Here is a 14,524-nt window from a genome sequence, read left to right as displayed (position 1 = left end):
GTGTTCTTCCCGGGATTGTGATGCACCCAAGGTTTACATGTTAGCAGGCTTGGCTTTTTAATTAGGGAAATGAAGCATCCATAAGCAGCACAACAAAACAAGAGGCTTGAAATCATCCTCATTTTGTATTATACAGGGTTTCTATATTCATCAGTACAGAAGCGATTGCTAAACAGGTCCTCGCTGCATCTACTTGCAATTCAAAACAAGGTGGTGGTTATGCAAACAGGTTGGAAGTGTGGAGGCATCTCCAGGGTGAGCTTAACCCTGTCCTGTTCGGTTCCTCTTGTCTAAGTCTTATGGGTCTGTAAACGTTCATGTTGTTGTACAGAACGGCGGAGTTATCGGCCACGTAGTGTGACTGGTAGTAGTTAGGCTGGATGGCCTTCTGCGGTGGCGGGGGTGTGAAGGAGACATAGCTGTGGAAGGAATTAACTCTATGGAGAGGCGACTGGGGGGTGAAGTTGCTGCTGAACATGAGAGTTCTTGGGGTTTGCTTGGTCTGGTGGGTGCTACCAGCTGAGAGGCTGCTGAAGGGATCGGAAAGAGTGTTAGCGCTTCCCTCATTGCTGTCGGGGAGGCTGCGCTGGGGGGCCCAGCTCTTGCTGAACAGGAAGGGCATGGTGCGTGGCGGAGACTTTGGCCCCCTCACAGGCTTGGACAGTGCATAAAGGTGTCGGAACTCCTCGTCAAACAGCTCCACGACTTGACCCGTGAACTTGGAGAGGAGGTTGCGGTGAACCTGGCCACATAACCATGTGAAGCTGGAAGAAGAGACAAGGTGAGGGTTAGTGTTAAGGTCAGCCATTAGGAACTGGAGATCCCTGCAGGGGTGGTGTGAAAGGCAAATGTGTTTTACTGCTGCAGCTTCGTGTCCAAACACGGGATGGAGATGGTGTCGCAGTTGAATTTCAGGTCAGTTCACATCAGTGCTCTTTGACTCAGATCAAGCTCTGTTACTGCAGCTGCCCCTAAAACCTTCAAGTTAAAGTTATACAACCTCCTAAAGGGAGTGGTGATCAAGATCCACTGCAGGACTAAACGTCAGATCCAATATCCAAGGTGTGGGTGTCTGTTCCACAGAAAGCGGGTTAGACCCCTCTTTTGGGTACCTCTCTTCCATGCACAATGCTTAAATTAAGGTCTTACTGTGTCTCGTCTGCACACACACAAATTGTACCTTCCCTGCAGAATGCTGTGCCTGTTGGTAACTCTCACCCACTCAAAACTGACATTAGAAAGACTAGAGAAAAATAACCATCCTTTGTTTTCTTTTTGCCGTACTTTTTCTGCATTCGTCAAGAACAACACCTAAAAACCCAACCTCCCTGTCTCATCCCGCTCCCACAAAACAAACTGCCACACCTGACGAATGCTTGTTTTCTTCACTACAGAGAAAATGAAATCATAAATATTTCCTACAGCCTTTCCAAAAATGAAAATACTACTTTGCTATAAAGTAAGGCAGAAACACGGCAATAGTTTTCATTCTGGTAGTCCAGAGACACACCTTAGACACACCATGGCTTTTAAATGATTTTTCTTTTGTATGCTTCCCTAATCCACTTCGCAAACATAAATTTGCCTTCTTTTACAAAACCACAAGGCAGCTTGGTTGTGCTGTGCAGGCTGCCCTGTCTGAGCAGCAGCGGCATCAATAAAATGAGCACAGTTGAGAGAACGAACTGTAATTGCTCCCTGAGCTGGCTGGGGCTTGAGCTGTGCAGCAGGCGATACAGAGCGGCGCTGGATTTGAACCCAAGGTTATTCTGTACTGGCAAAGCTCTGCCCCGGTTATTCCTTCGTGACTTTATTAGCTACGCTGGATGTGCACAAGGATTGCCGAGAGCCAGACTTGGCAGTAGGTGTGTGCGCTTTACATCTTGCTCTTGTCATGTTTTGACAAAACTCCTGCGAAACTCAGTGGGACTGACAGGCTGAGCTGATGCTCGGGGAATAAAGACAGACGGTTCGCATCTGCCCGTTCGGAGCGTTCTTAAAGAGGGCTGGGTTTGGGGCACACCGTGGTTTGATATCCTTGATTCAGGAGCAAGGGGAGGAGTGAAGAAACGGCTAGTTCAATGCCACCGGGCAACCCTGCAATACATACTGTACATTTTATGACTGGACATGAAAATATACAGTAAGTCACTAGAGTACAGGTACTTCTCACTCACTCTGTTAAAACCCTTGTAAATATGGACAAAACCCTGGGAGCTGACGTAAACAGCAGAGCAAGCTAGCTCCCCGCTGATTGGGTAACGTCTGCTGTGCCAGCTCAGCATTGCCTTCGTTCACTGGGAAGCACTCTCTAAACCTTTGCATGTCCTTCGTCTAACTGTTAAAGAGATAATAAGCCAGGCACAAATACAAAAACACACGCAATTAGTCTGGGATATCTACGCTGGAGGTTACAAACTCGTAAAAAGGGCTGAGGTGTGGAGTGGCAGGTTTAGGCTTTATGTGCTAGAGATATATCTAGTTTAGAAAAAAATTTAGAGAGAACTAAAAATCCATTACACTTATAAATGGCTTAGAAAAACCCAACAAAATCAGAGGAAAAAACTGTTGCGCCCAATTTTGATAATTTATTCCCACATGTAACTACCTGGCGTGCCTGACGGACAGACACTGGCTCATCGATCTTTCTGTAATCCTCGTAAGCAGAGGAAGTCGGATCTAATTAACAGCCCAAAGATTCTCCATGGACCGAGGGCAAATGGGTCAGCTGTAAAGTAACAAGGTGTGAAACCTGCATGATTTTAGACAAATGTTTGTGGACTTTGTAGTGAGTCACAGCAATTTACATCCTGTGCACTTTGCTGAAGAACAAAGCAGAACGTGACATAAAGACTTAGCAGGTTTTCATTGGCTTCATTCTAAGAGGAAATTAATAGTTGAGTTTTTAGGCCCTGTTTTGCTCCAATTTTTGTGCTGAAAACAGTGCTGACGACACAGGCATGGTTTAGTTACAGCCGAGCAGTGCTTACACCGAGTCAAGGACTCTTCTGCTTCTCACCCCACCCCACCAGCGAGCAGGCTGGGGGTGCACAAGAAGTTGGGAGGGGACACAGCTGGGACAGCTGACATCAACTGATCAAAGGGATATCCCGTGCCATATGATCATCATCATACTCAGCATATAAAGCTGGGGAAGAAGAAAGAAGCAGGGCGAAGTTCTGAGTGATGGCATTTGTCTTCTCAAGTAACCGTTACGCATGATGGAGCCCTGCTTTCCTGGAGATGGCTGAACACCTGCCTGCCAATGGGAAGTAGTGAATGAATTCCTTGTTTTGCTTTGCTTGCATGCACGGCTTTTGCTTTACCTGCTAAACGGTCTTTACCTCAAACCACGAGTTTTCTCACTTTTACCCTTCTGATTCTCTCCCCCATCCCATCGAAGGGGAGCGAGTGAGCGGTCTTTCGGGAAAGGCCCAGAGATGTCTGTTATTGTCACTATCTGCCCAGAGGATCATTTTTCTAGCAGGCCACTTTGGGTGAAGCACATTAGAAAGAAGTGAAAGCACAAGCAAGTACTGCCTAGCTTGGGGCCAAAGCTGTATCACAAATTCAGTCACTAATAGATAACTTCTCAGTCTTCTCTCCAGGGCTTTGTCCCAAAACAATGTCCTGTTCCAGATCCTCTCATTTATGATTGTCTGAAACAAAATGCACCTCTCCCATCTAATCTTCATTTGCACTGGACTTGTTTACTTTTCCAAGTGCAGCCTCTGCACTACTGCAGCTGCAGTTCACGAGGGATGTTCCACGCGTTTAATCTGAAACAGATGGACTGGGATTTTCAGCCATGCTCAGGTTTGAATCAACCTCCACCTTAGTGTTGCCTGCTGGTGGGATAACCTCTGTGTAAGAAACCTGCCCCACCTGAACCGACGCTCTCAGCAAAGCACCCCAGTGTCAGGTGTTAGATACTGGCCCTGAACAGGCTGGTGGCTTTCAGAGTGGCAGCTGGGGAGGTACGCAGCTGCCCCTGAGGACCAAGGTCTATGCTTTCTGCTGTTTTCAGTTTGCCTTCTTCAGTGGCACTGAGTTCATGCACCATCTAACTTCAAATGAGTTTGAAAATTAATTTAAAATAGGAGGGAGTAGCGTAACACAGAGACAGTAAAACAAAATACAGCATCCGAACCTCACACCATAGACATTGGCAACAAAAAACTGAGAAGAAAACTGTAACTTAAAACACTTACTCATGCCTGCACTTGTGCAGACACGTGGCTAGAACAGCCTTCAGAAGCTTCTCAGCTGCAGATCCTGTGTGGCAGGATCACACTATCCACACTGACCCAGGCAATGGCTTTTTAATGCGGTTTTAAAAACCACTCCAGAGCAGGAGATGCCACAGACTTGGTGGTGGTTCCTTTGCCTCTAACTAGCTGCCAGCTTCAGTCCTCTTCTTCGTCTGTGAGGCAAGTGTATTTTGTCCCCAAACACGTGGCTAGAAGCAGGGAGGCAGGGTCCCTTTTAGCGTAGTATGTCCTGAAGGGCTATTGTATTTCCTCAGCCTGTTTCCCCCACCGCTACTGCAAAGTCACACAGAGCACAGCACTTGGGTGAAGTTTGCTGTCGTGTTCGTCTTAAGATCTTTTGTATGAGTTTTAAGATCTATTCCAGTTTGATTTCCAACAAATGCATTGCAGAAGAGTTTCAGCCTGTTTTACTCAACATCATTCTTGTTTATACCTGCAGAGGTTGGTGGATAAGGTTTAGGGATAACAGAAAACTTTCAGATGGATAAAGTGAGAGCTAGCAAGCCTACAGAAATGCCACGTGTGGACAGCCAGGTATAACTCAAGTGAATCCGCAAACTGGCACTGAGCATGCTGAAGTTACATAGTGCACAGACTTGTTCCTCACCACCCTCTCTGCTTACTTGCTGGATAGGGGATTATGTGGTTCGATGAGGCTCTCGAGGCTAGAAGGTACTGCAACAGCAGCAGAGAATGACAGAAGTGAGTCTGCACATGACTTCAAGGGTTTGTCCTTTATTTTTAGGATTGAAGAGAAACCAAAAAGAAGCTGCTTGGCTAAAGAAAATAGATCTCGTTCTGTCCCTCTTCTCCCACAAATCCTTCACTTCTACTCTCTAAATAAATCTGCACTTCTACACATCTTTGGAGAGGGATTAAAAAAGAACCTGAAAGAACAAGAAAAACAGAGAGTGGCCAATAAAAAAATCCACTCTGAGTGTTCACTCATTTTCTTCTGATGGTTCGTTTGGAAACTGAATGAAACTGGACGCCCGCCTCTGTGGACAGCTGAGCTCCTGCAGCCTATGGCTAACCCCATGCATTCAGCTTTACCTTCCTTACTACAGTTGTGCAATCTCCCTGTTGGCACAGTTTTATCAGACTAGAGGCACTGAAGCTTCCAAATCATAAACTGGGATTAAGAAAAACAATCTCATCCTTTTCATTAAATAATCATCTCTTGTCTTTTTGTAGCTAGATTTCTAGGATACGCTCTGTCATTTGTGAAGCTCATCTATGCACGAGGCTTAGGAACTTTATTTATTTGATGCAAGTTCAGAGTTTCTGGAAATTCTCTGACTGAAGGATCTTGAACGTTAATTAAAAACCCAGTTGTTGAGATGCTACATCCTCTACCTGAAATAATTATAGCAGTACAAAACCAGAGTTTTGAGTCTGAGTTACAGACTCAGCTGACAAAAAAAAAAAAGAGGGGAAAAAAAAGGGAAGGTACAACAGACGTGTAGACACATACTGCCTACCTGTTAATGAAACACAAGAAAAAACAGTAAGTCTCTGAAGTATTTCTGTTTTCCCTTTAATCACTAAACTTGTCATACGGAGAACAAATCCTCAGACAAGCTGAGTGACATATGCTACATTAAGGGATCCCAAGGGAGATGGAAATGTATCATGTCTCATGATCACAGCATCTGCAGGCACAAACAATGAGGAAAGCATAATATTAAGCTATACACATTTCTAGTTCTGCCCCAGGGCTGCACTGGCAGAGTTGTTTACGTTAGTTTCTGAATGATTCAGTTAAAGACCACGGTCCAGGAAGAACTAACATTGGCTTTAAGCAAGTTAAATGGATTATTGAAGAATGGCACCTGTTTGAAAACATGAGGGGCTTTTGTTCAAAAAAACTTCTCATCCGTACAAAAATTTCCATGGCACTTTTTTTGTGAAGTAATACTAAAAATCATGAAAGAGCACCTAGACATGAACTGCAATAGCTTATCTCACCTGTAAGATCCAGAAAGCACGTATCGCCAGTCAGAGATAAGAAATTTTTCTTGTATTTGTCCTGAAAATTTCCTGCCTGACTTGGCACAGTAAACCTCTCCAGTAACACTGCGGACTGAAATATTCTGTAAATAAATAAATAAAAAAAGAACAGAGTTAATTCCTTTTTTTTTTTAAAATTAAAAATCAGAAGGAAAGGGCCATTTCCGCCCCCCCGCCTTTAGCTCTTCACTTCCCCAATGTCTGTCATGATTTCTCCATGGAGTCTCCAATGCTATATTTGAAGGTCTGGGGCTAGAGGAAACCTAGCCAAGCTCTCTCACCTGCCCCAGGGCTATTTGTTTCAAGGGGGATATAGACCTGCATGGAAGTTCACACAGATGGAGCTGTGCTGTGTAACGGTAACTGATGCCATCCCTACCGAAATGAGTACGAGACGTGTCCGTAGCTGAGAGAAGTCTGTTACCTCCGCTGACACCCCAGCAACAATTTGCTCTAGCTGTAAGCTCTCTCGTTTTATGTTAGCTATGGCACAACACAGCAGGGCAAAACCTCCGCCCTTCCAATCCACTTGGGCCTGCAAGGATGTACATGCTGCTCTTCTAGTGCAGCCCAGGCGAATGCCGTCCTGCAGGATCAGATGCAAGTACATATGTGAGCGGAGACGCAGGCCACCTTGGCCCACGTGATGCCCTGCGCTGTCCTTGTCCCTGAGGAAGCGCATTTAAGGCAGGCCAGGCACCCAGGCCTGACTCTGCTCTCCATACACACACCTTGCAGAATCAAGGCCTTAGTAAATGAGTGGCACCAAGGATTTAGAATCATAGAATCATAGAATCGTTAGGACTGGAAGGGACCTTCAAAGGTCATCTAGTCCAACCCCCCTGCAAGGAACAGGGATATCTCCAACTAGATCAGGTTGCTCAGGGCCCCATCCAACCTGGCCTTGAACGTCTCCAGGGATGGAGCATCCACCACCTCTCTGGGCAACCTGTTCCAGTGTTCTACAACTCTCATGGTAAAAAATTTGGCTCATGCATTGTCAAAGCCCAAGTATTGCAGCAACATACTTACAATAAATAGCACAGAACTGTTCTTCCTAACGAGTGGGGGTTTACAGATATGCAAACACTGCATGTTATGAGCATGTTTTATTAATTTCAGTTTCTTTGGGGTGGAATTCAGCTGTCGAAACACTAGTGTCTGGTGCGTGAAAAATGCCCTCAGGTCTCCTGCCCACCTTCCAGCTGCTGTTCCAGCAGGCCGTTGCCTCTGCAGTTATCAGCCATCCCCACGAAGATGTCACAGTTGCCCTACAGCATCTTAAAACTGAAATAGCCCCTGAGAGGTTATTTTTACAGTCAGTTTCCTCTGGCAGAGATGAAGGTGGACTAAGCTAACAGCCAGCTAAATCTGAGGGATCATCTTTAAAACAGAGTTTTAACAACATGGTTTTATCAGAAACCATCTAGTGCAACCAAGGTATTGCCATGCAAGAGTTGTGTGCACCTGCTACCCGTAGCTGCCAGACCACAGTCGCTGCAGTTATTAAACAGAAGCAGTTGTAATGCTTACATTAGACAACGCTACTAGGGGACTTAAGCTCTGTTTCAGGAGTTCAGGGCCCGGATTAGTTTCATCTAAGGACCTAATGGAAATGACTTAACTTCCTGTAACATCCATGGGAAAATGTAGGCATCTTCAGAGGGGAATTAGGTGCACTAACACTAACTCTATAAATCTCTTGCTCCCTCTTAATTACAAGGCGGACTGACGCTAGCATAACCACGCTTCTAGCTCAGTGTGCCTAAAGTTAGGCAGACGAATCTGAGCCTAAGAGCTTCACAGAGCCACAGTACCTTGAAGAGATCCTCGGCAATTTGCAGCTTGTCACACATCTCCGAGAAGAGATTTATATTGCCATGATCGAGCAACAGGTAGACAAACACCATGCGCTTGTTAGCTGCCTCCAGGAGGTCGCAAAGAATCTCAGTGTCTGTGAACACATCCATCACGATAGCTAGCACCTAGGAGGGAAAAAGCAGAGGCATTAGCAGAGTCAATTTACATAACTCAAAGTTGTCTGTGAGGTCACTGAAATGTAGATTATTTTTTTTAAAGAAATATTCCAACAAACACAAATCTTCAGAGATATATAGAATCATAGAATGGTTAGGGTTGGAAGGGACCTCAAAGATCATCTAATTCCAACCCCCCTGACATGGGCAGGGAAACCCTCCACTACACCAGGTTGCTCAAAGCCTCATCCAACCTGGCCTTGAACACTTCCAGGGATGGGGCATCTACAACTTCTCTGGGCAACCTGTTCCAGTGCCTCGCCACCCTCAGAGTGAAAAATTTTCAAAAATATGTGGATATTTCTTCTGACTTTCTCCCTAAGTGCCTGAATCAGTAAATCAATGAGACACGTTGTGTCATTGTTTTGTTGCTCATATAAAGCCAACATAACACACAACATACACACTTCAGTTAAGCTCTTTTAATCCTAAAGCACAAGATGACACATGAATTTGTAGGTGAGATTTCAGCACTAAGAAATATATTGAAGCACTAATTGAAGAATAATAAGGATGTAGCTAAAATAAGAGACAGCAGCTTTTGCCAAATGGCTGACTAGCTTTCGTAAGTGACATGCATTTTGCAAGAATCACTGGATGACGCTTTCTCTGTTATGACTTACACCTGGAACGGTCCTGGCTTTAAATCCTCACTCTGTCAGTGGTGGTGGTGGGACAGACTGAAACTGCTTCATCTTCTTTTGTTTTTTATAACAATTTATAAACTAGTTGTTTCAATTTAACTGTACATCCATGCTTCCCCGTTCACAACTGGCAGGACAGTGTGTAAAAGTATCATGACCGGGCGTAGGAGCCCCAGCAGCTACTCAAATGCGCGGCCTCCAGCCAGTATGGATCGAGGGAACAGTAAACGTGATATAAACCCACTTCCATACTCTAGCCCCTACGCTCAGCGTTGGGCACGGCCTCATGAAGGTGCTGGTCTTTGCTGATGTCTGCAATTGTCCGTGGGAAGGGTAATCTCCCTAGGGCAATTCAGCCCAGCTAACACCTGACTTATCTGCAGAAGGTGCCTATTTCTCCATTGACTCGAAAGAGAACCCTTGATAATTGCACTCACAGATATAATCTTCAACCAAACCAAACTTTACAGTATCTCTGCAGATGTGTCTTACTAATTGCTTCCAACTTGCACTGAATCTTACTCCGAAGCCTGTGCCCACACCTGCCAGCAAGCTTATTCCCTTCACCCCCACGAGGAAATCCTGCAAGACCAAGCACATCCCGTGCAGCCAGCATTCTGTTCAGGCAAGCCAAATTATTAGCCGAGCAGTGAGGATCCCACACCTTCCTTCTGCTGCCAAAGCACGGTGTTTCAGAAAGGGCCTTGCCAGTGCTAGGAAAGTGGCAGAATTATGTCCAATGTCTCACATCCACACTTACTGTTAACTAACCTCATCTTTTCACATAGCACAATACCACATCCAGCCTCACCGCAGCTCCAGACCACTCTTTCTGCTATTGCTTTTTCACCAGCTGTTCCCAATTTGTATTTCTGCACCTGACTTTCCTCTCTTACTTGCAGTGCTTCTCATTTCTTTTGCCCAAATTTCATATCGTGATTCGTGCCTATGCCACAAACGTGCTAAGATTATAGTACTACTTGCCAATCCTTTGCAGTTTGATGTCATCCACAAGCAGAGTCTTTATTCTGTTGTTCAAGTCATTATAGAACCATACAATCATAGAATGGTTAGGGTTGGAAGGGACCTCAAAGATCATCTAGTTCCAACCCCCCTGACATGGGCAGGGAAACCCTCCACTACACCAGGTTGCCCAAAGCCTTGAACACTTCCAGGGATGGGGCATCCAAAACTTCTCTGGGCAACCTGTTCCAGTACCTCACCACCCTCAATGTAAAGAATTTCTCTCTTGTATCTAAGAAAGAAGATTATATATTATATAGAAGATTATATATATATCATTAATGGATATATCAAATACTAGGCTATCCAGGATGGACCCTTATCAGATACTAATTAATAAATGCTGCCACTGAAAACTGTACTCAAAAATCAGTTGCCAAATTTATACTGTAAGTGTTGCTCCAGCACCCTCTTGTAATGTAAATTACATGGTTAAGAAGGTCACGTGAACCACGAATTTATATTACATTTCCCACTTTTTCCCCTACAAGTTTCCTCTGCTTGGGACAGAAAATTGGCCGGGATCGATACTTTACCTGATGCTTATTTTATTATTCCAGAGACGTTTCTTCTGTTACCGTTTCTTTCTGATGCTGCCAACATAAAATGACTGATCTATAATTCCCCTCGTGCTGAGCACTTGTAGCCTTTGACATGGCAGCTGCCAATGGGGATTCTTCTCCCCTGCCCTTACACTCAGCATTATTAGGCCCTGCACTTGCCCTTCCAGGAGAACAAAAAAGTGAAAGTCTGTAAGTCCAGTGGGCTCTGCAGCCTGTGCCGGACAGCAGGCACCACAGCCTGGTTTTGTTCCTGACCGTTCCCCTGCAAAAACGCTAGTGGCATCTTGAGTTTATACAAGGGGAAAAACTCCTAGATGATGGTAAACACTGACCTCAAATGACAAATATTTTTTTTCCAGGAAAACAGGAAAGCTGCCAGAACACACATGACAGAGACTTTTTGTCACCCTTCAGCTGCTCAGCTTCTGGTTTCCCAGTGTGTGGGCAACCTGGCTTGTGGGTGGGTGGCACTGCTCTGTGGCCCCCCGTCCCTTTTCTGTTGTCAGAGGCATCATCGTCTGCACCTTTCCCACATGCGAAGCTACACTGCAGAGCCTCTGTATGGAGCTCACACGGCATTTTTAGTGACACTGACAACGTATTAGGGATGAAAAATCTTTTTTCTGAAAAATTGCCTTCCTCTGGGGATGGCTGCTGGCACACCAGACCCACATGTCCTTCTCTGGGCTCCCCTTCACCCACATCTCCCATGAATCTCCTAAAACAATCACTAATGGCTCAGAGCTCGCTTTAGCTTAATTCTCATTACTGGTGCAATGGTCTGAACGGAGCAAACCACCCTGCTGGTGATGCATGAGAAGAGACAGAGCCCAGCTGCCCTTTCTATGGCACATTTGCTCTGCTGGGTTAATGGGAGTTTAAAAGTCACCAACATAAAAACGTGTTGGTATGAGTACCAAAAAAAAATAAATAAAGCACTGCCTGTGTTCAACAATGGGCTCTTTACAGCCACTTTCTACAGCAAAGCTACACTGCAACACTCAAGGCTGGCTTGGATCAAACACCACATTTACCTGATCTTTTTAAGAGCAGGAAGACAACCGAGTGCAGACGGAACAGCAATTCTCTGCTCATACCTGAGTGGTTTTGTTGATGTACCGTCGTATGATGTCTCTAATGTTGCTGTTTTTCTCTGTTTGGAAATAGACAGTGGCAGTGGATTTTTCCTTTAAATAGGGCTTCTCCGCTGTAATCCATGTGTGCAGCAGAGCTGGCTCACTGCTGTCAGAAACGGTGGGGAAGTAGGTCCCTGAAGGGAGTGACCCGGCATCGTTCTGCTTTGGCACAGTCGCTCCGTCCGCAGCCAGGGACTCCTGCGCATAATAGGATTCTCTGGCGTTATCCTTGATGTACTGAGCTTCCACTGAGGAGAGGAAATCCACCTCGCCCTCTTTGCTTAAAGTTTCAAGGTAAGAATCTGTCCCGCCATCCAGGAAGGCATCGGTGGCCAACCTTATGCTTTCGTTGTGGCTGAAATCCGCTTTTGTCAACTTCGGGGACTGGTTCTTGATATCCTCCAGCCTTTTCCTGATCTTGCCCATGTGTCTGGAGTGGCTCATGGCTCTTTGTCGCAGCAGTCGATCTGCCGGGCAGGCACCATGCATATGCGCCGCGCAGGCAACGCAGTCGTCCTTCTTGTTTGGAGACTGCATTCTGGTGTGAAATCGCCTCGGCTGAATGGATTAACTATGAATAAAAATAAAGAGATCTTATTACCTCAGGCAAATTCACACTGCCTGACTTCGTTGGTACGATTACATTAAAAAAAAAAAGCTGAAGCTTGATTCTCAGGTGGTGGTGTACCTCGGCAACAATCTGTTTCCAGATGGGACACAAGTGCAAAGCTGATTAGATTTCTTATCTGAGAGGCACCCACCTCATCCCCAGGGCATACGAAGGATTCAAGTCCAATTACCAGGGCCGTCCGATTCTGATTCGGTTGTATTTCCCTTCCCGTCGCATCCTGTGAAATGTGAGCGAGGAAAGCACTCAAGCAAAAGCAGGTAGGCTTCCCAGCATCGTTGCACAATCTTCAAAACAGCTTCAGGCTTCTCTGTCTTCCCATAGCATTCGTTAGGGAGCAAAAACAACTCTGACGTTGAACTGGGACAGAGACATCAGCCATGTCCACAGCTTCAGAACAGCAAAAAGGGTCATGGACTCTTGTCTGCACCTACATGCTACCAGGCAGGCTTAAAAATAGACTTGAACTTCGTCACTGTGCCCCGTTCATACTATGTTACTATTACCATAGACGATTCACTCATTTATTTCTTTCAAGCTTTGTGACTACGCCATCCTATTAAAAGAAAAATACCCCTTCCCAAACATCCTGAATATTATGTGGAGGGAGGGTTGTGAGCTGGCCTCAAAGCATCAGAAATACAAACACTCATCACTTGATTGTGCACATTTAGGGTTGGTTGGTTGGTTGGTCATTTTTTTTTTTTCCAGGCTGCAGCTTCAGGAGTCACGTTGTCCCCGTGGCAGCTTGGCTGCTGTGTCATTAGCAGGATGGAGGTGCAGGTTTGCAGCGGGGTGAGAGGCGCGATGCCTCCGGGGAGCCAGGCCAACTGGTATGACTGCGCGGGGGCGAGGAGAGGCAGGGTGGGAAGGCACCCTGCCAGAGGTACGCCATAAATACCTGTGTGCATGCTTTTAGGCAGAGGCACGTGTGACATACATAGTTTTCTCATGCAGGTTGGGTTTGCCCTCACCCTTCGTAGCTGTGTGTCCGTGCACCGGCATGCCACGAGTCCAGAGGGGAGTGTGGGATGGAGGGGACACGCCAGTCTGGGCTCTTGCAGAGGGGTACGGGCTGCTGAGGGCACATCTGAGCAGGGAAAGGGTCCCGCCACCCTTACCTACACGCTCTGGAACACGGACATTTTCAAGGCTGCTCAGAGTGACACAGGCCCAGTTTTTCCAGGGCAGCTTCCCTGATTCTGGGCCTGTGTCTATGTCAGAATGGGGGGAAAACAAAGTAATTATACATAAGAATGATGCAAACATATATATATCTCAAAAGAGAAAAGGGTATGAAATGGTTTGAATTTTAATCTCAGAGCCATGGAGGGCAAGAAACACCCACCTGGGGGCCAAGGAGAGGTGGTGGCAGGGCCGCCCCTGAGCTCCTGGTGTGATTTTTAAAACCTATCCCGGCCCTCCCCCCGCCCCCAACATCCGCCCGCAGCTGTCAGATGTGGCGAAAAGTCACTAATTATCCACTGACCTGTTATGCACAATTATGCCAAAAATGATGCCGCCTAATTAACCTGACACGCAAGATTGCGCCCTGTCAACACCGATCGGGCTTCCTGGTGCGCAGCAGGGCGGGCACCCCCGCCCCGGCCAGGGCCGGCCTGTCACTGACCGGGTCCCACACGGCCACCACAGGGTCCCACACGGTCACCACCACGCCCCACAGTTACCACAGAGCCCCACACCAACTCCACAGGGTCCCACTCGGTCACCGTGGGGTCCCACACGCCCACTCCGAGGCCCGCCGGCACGGAGCCCGCTACAACAGCCGGAGGAAGATCCGGGCCGGGCCGCCCCCCGACCCCCTCGTCCTCCCGCGGCCCCGGCTGAGGCGGCGGCCGCGCCCTCAGCAGTCCCGGCCGCGCCGGAGGCCGCCGGGGCGGGGCCGAGGGTAGCGGCGAGAGCCAGCGCGCGGAAGGGCTTTTCAGCCGCCTCGTTAGCGCAGTAGGTAGCGCGTCAGTCTCATAATCTGAAGGTCGTGAGTTCGATCCTCACACGGGGCAAAGGCGGATAACTCTTTTCATTTTGCGGTGGGACGAGCTTTGGTCGGCCGGGGCCCCTCCGATCGCGGCGCCCGGGCTGTTACCCGCGAAAGTCACGCTCCAACCCCTCGGCTTTCCCGTGACTGTAATGATCGAGGAAGCTGTAATGCCGCGGCCAAGGGCGTCTGTCTCCTGTCTGTGGGCTTATGGATG

At 47.0% G+C, this 14,524-nt stretch overlaps 1 protein-coding gene and 1 non-coding gene across 2 annotated transcripts; one reads left to right on the top strand and one right to left on the bottom strand.

Moving 5' to 3' along the window:
- Positions 1 to 217: 217 nt before the first annotated feature.
- SACK1A (scaffolding CK1 anchoring protein A) lies at positions 218 to 12,220 on the bottom strand. The gene is made up of 4 exons (XM_009977160.2): positions 11,645 to 12,220; positions 8,099 to 8,266; positions 6,240 to 6,364; positions 218 to 764 (listed from the first exon to the last, which is right to left on the bottom strand). The coding sequence occupies exons 1-4, from the start codon at positions 12,218 to 12,220 to the stop codon at positions 218 to 220; spliced, it is 1,416 nt and encodes a 471-aa protein (XP_009975462.2).
- A 2,039-nt stretch (positions 12,221 to 14,259) lies between these two features.
- TRNAM-CAU (transfer RNA methionine (anticodon CAU)) lies at positions 14,260 to 14,332 on the top strand. The gene has a single exon. It is a non-coding gene; the product is annotated as a tRNA-Met (tRNA).
- The last annotated feature ends 192 nt before the right edge of the window (positions 14,333 to 14,524 follow it).

The sequence above is a fragment of the Tauraco erythrolophus genome, chromosome 3 (genome assembly GCF_009769465.1).
Source record: "Tauraco erythrolophus isolate bTauEry1 chromosome 3, bTauEry1.pri, whole genome shotgun sequence".
Taxonomy (NCBI): Eukaryota; Metazoa; Chordata; class Aves; order Musophagiformes; family Musophagidae; genus Tauraco; species Tauraco erythrolophus.
The sequence above is the reverse complement of the archived record's forward strand: the minus strand, read 5'-3'. Positions and strand labels throughout refer to the sequence as shown.

What these genes read in the sequence shown, in the direction of transcription:
- SACK1A (XM_009977160.2), bottom strand. Translation starts at nt 12,220, where the DNA reads ATGCAGTCTCCAAACAAGAAGGACGACTGCGTTGCCTGCGCGGCGCAT. An exon ending in TTGCCGAGGATCTCTTCAAG is followed by an intron (nt 6,365 to 8,098) that starts GTACTGTGGCTC and finishes ATTTATTTACAG; the next exon opens with AATATTTCAGTCCGCAGTGT. An exon ending in GTGCTTTCTGGATCTTACAG is followed by an intron (nt 765 to 6,239) that starts GTGAGATAAGCT and finishes CTCTTCTTCCAG; the next exon opens with CTTCACATGGTTATGTGGCC.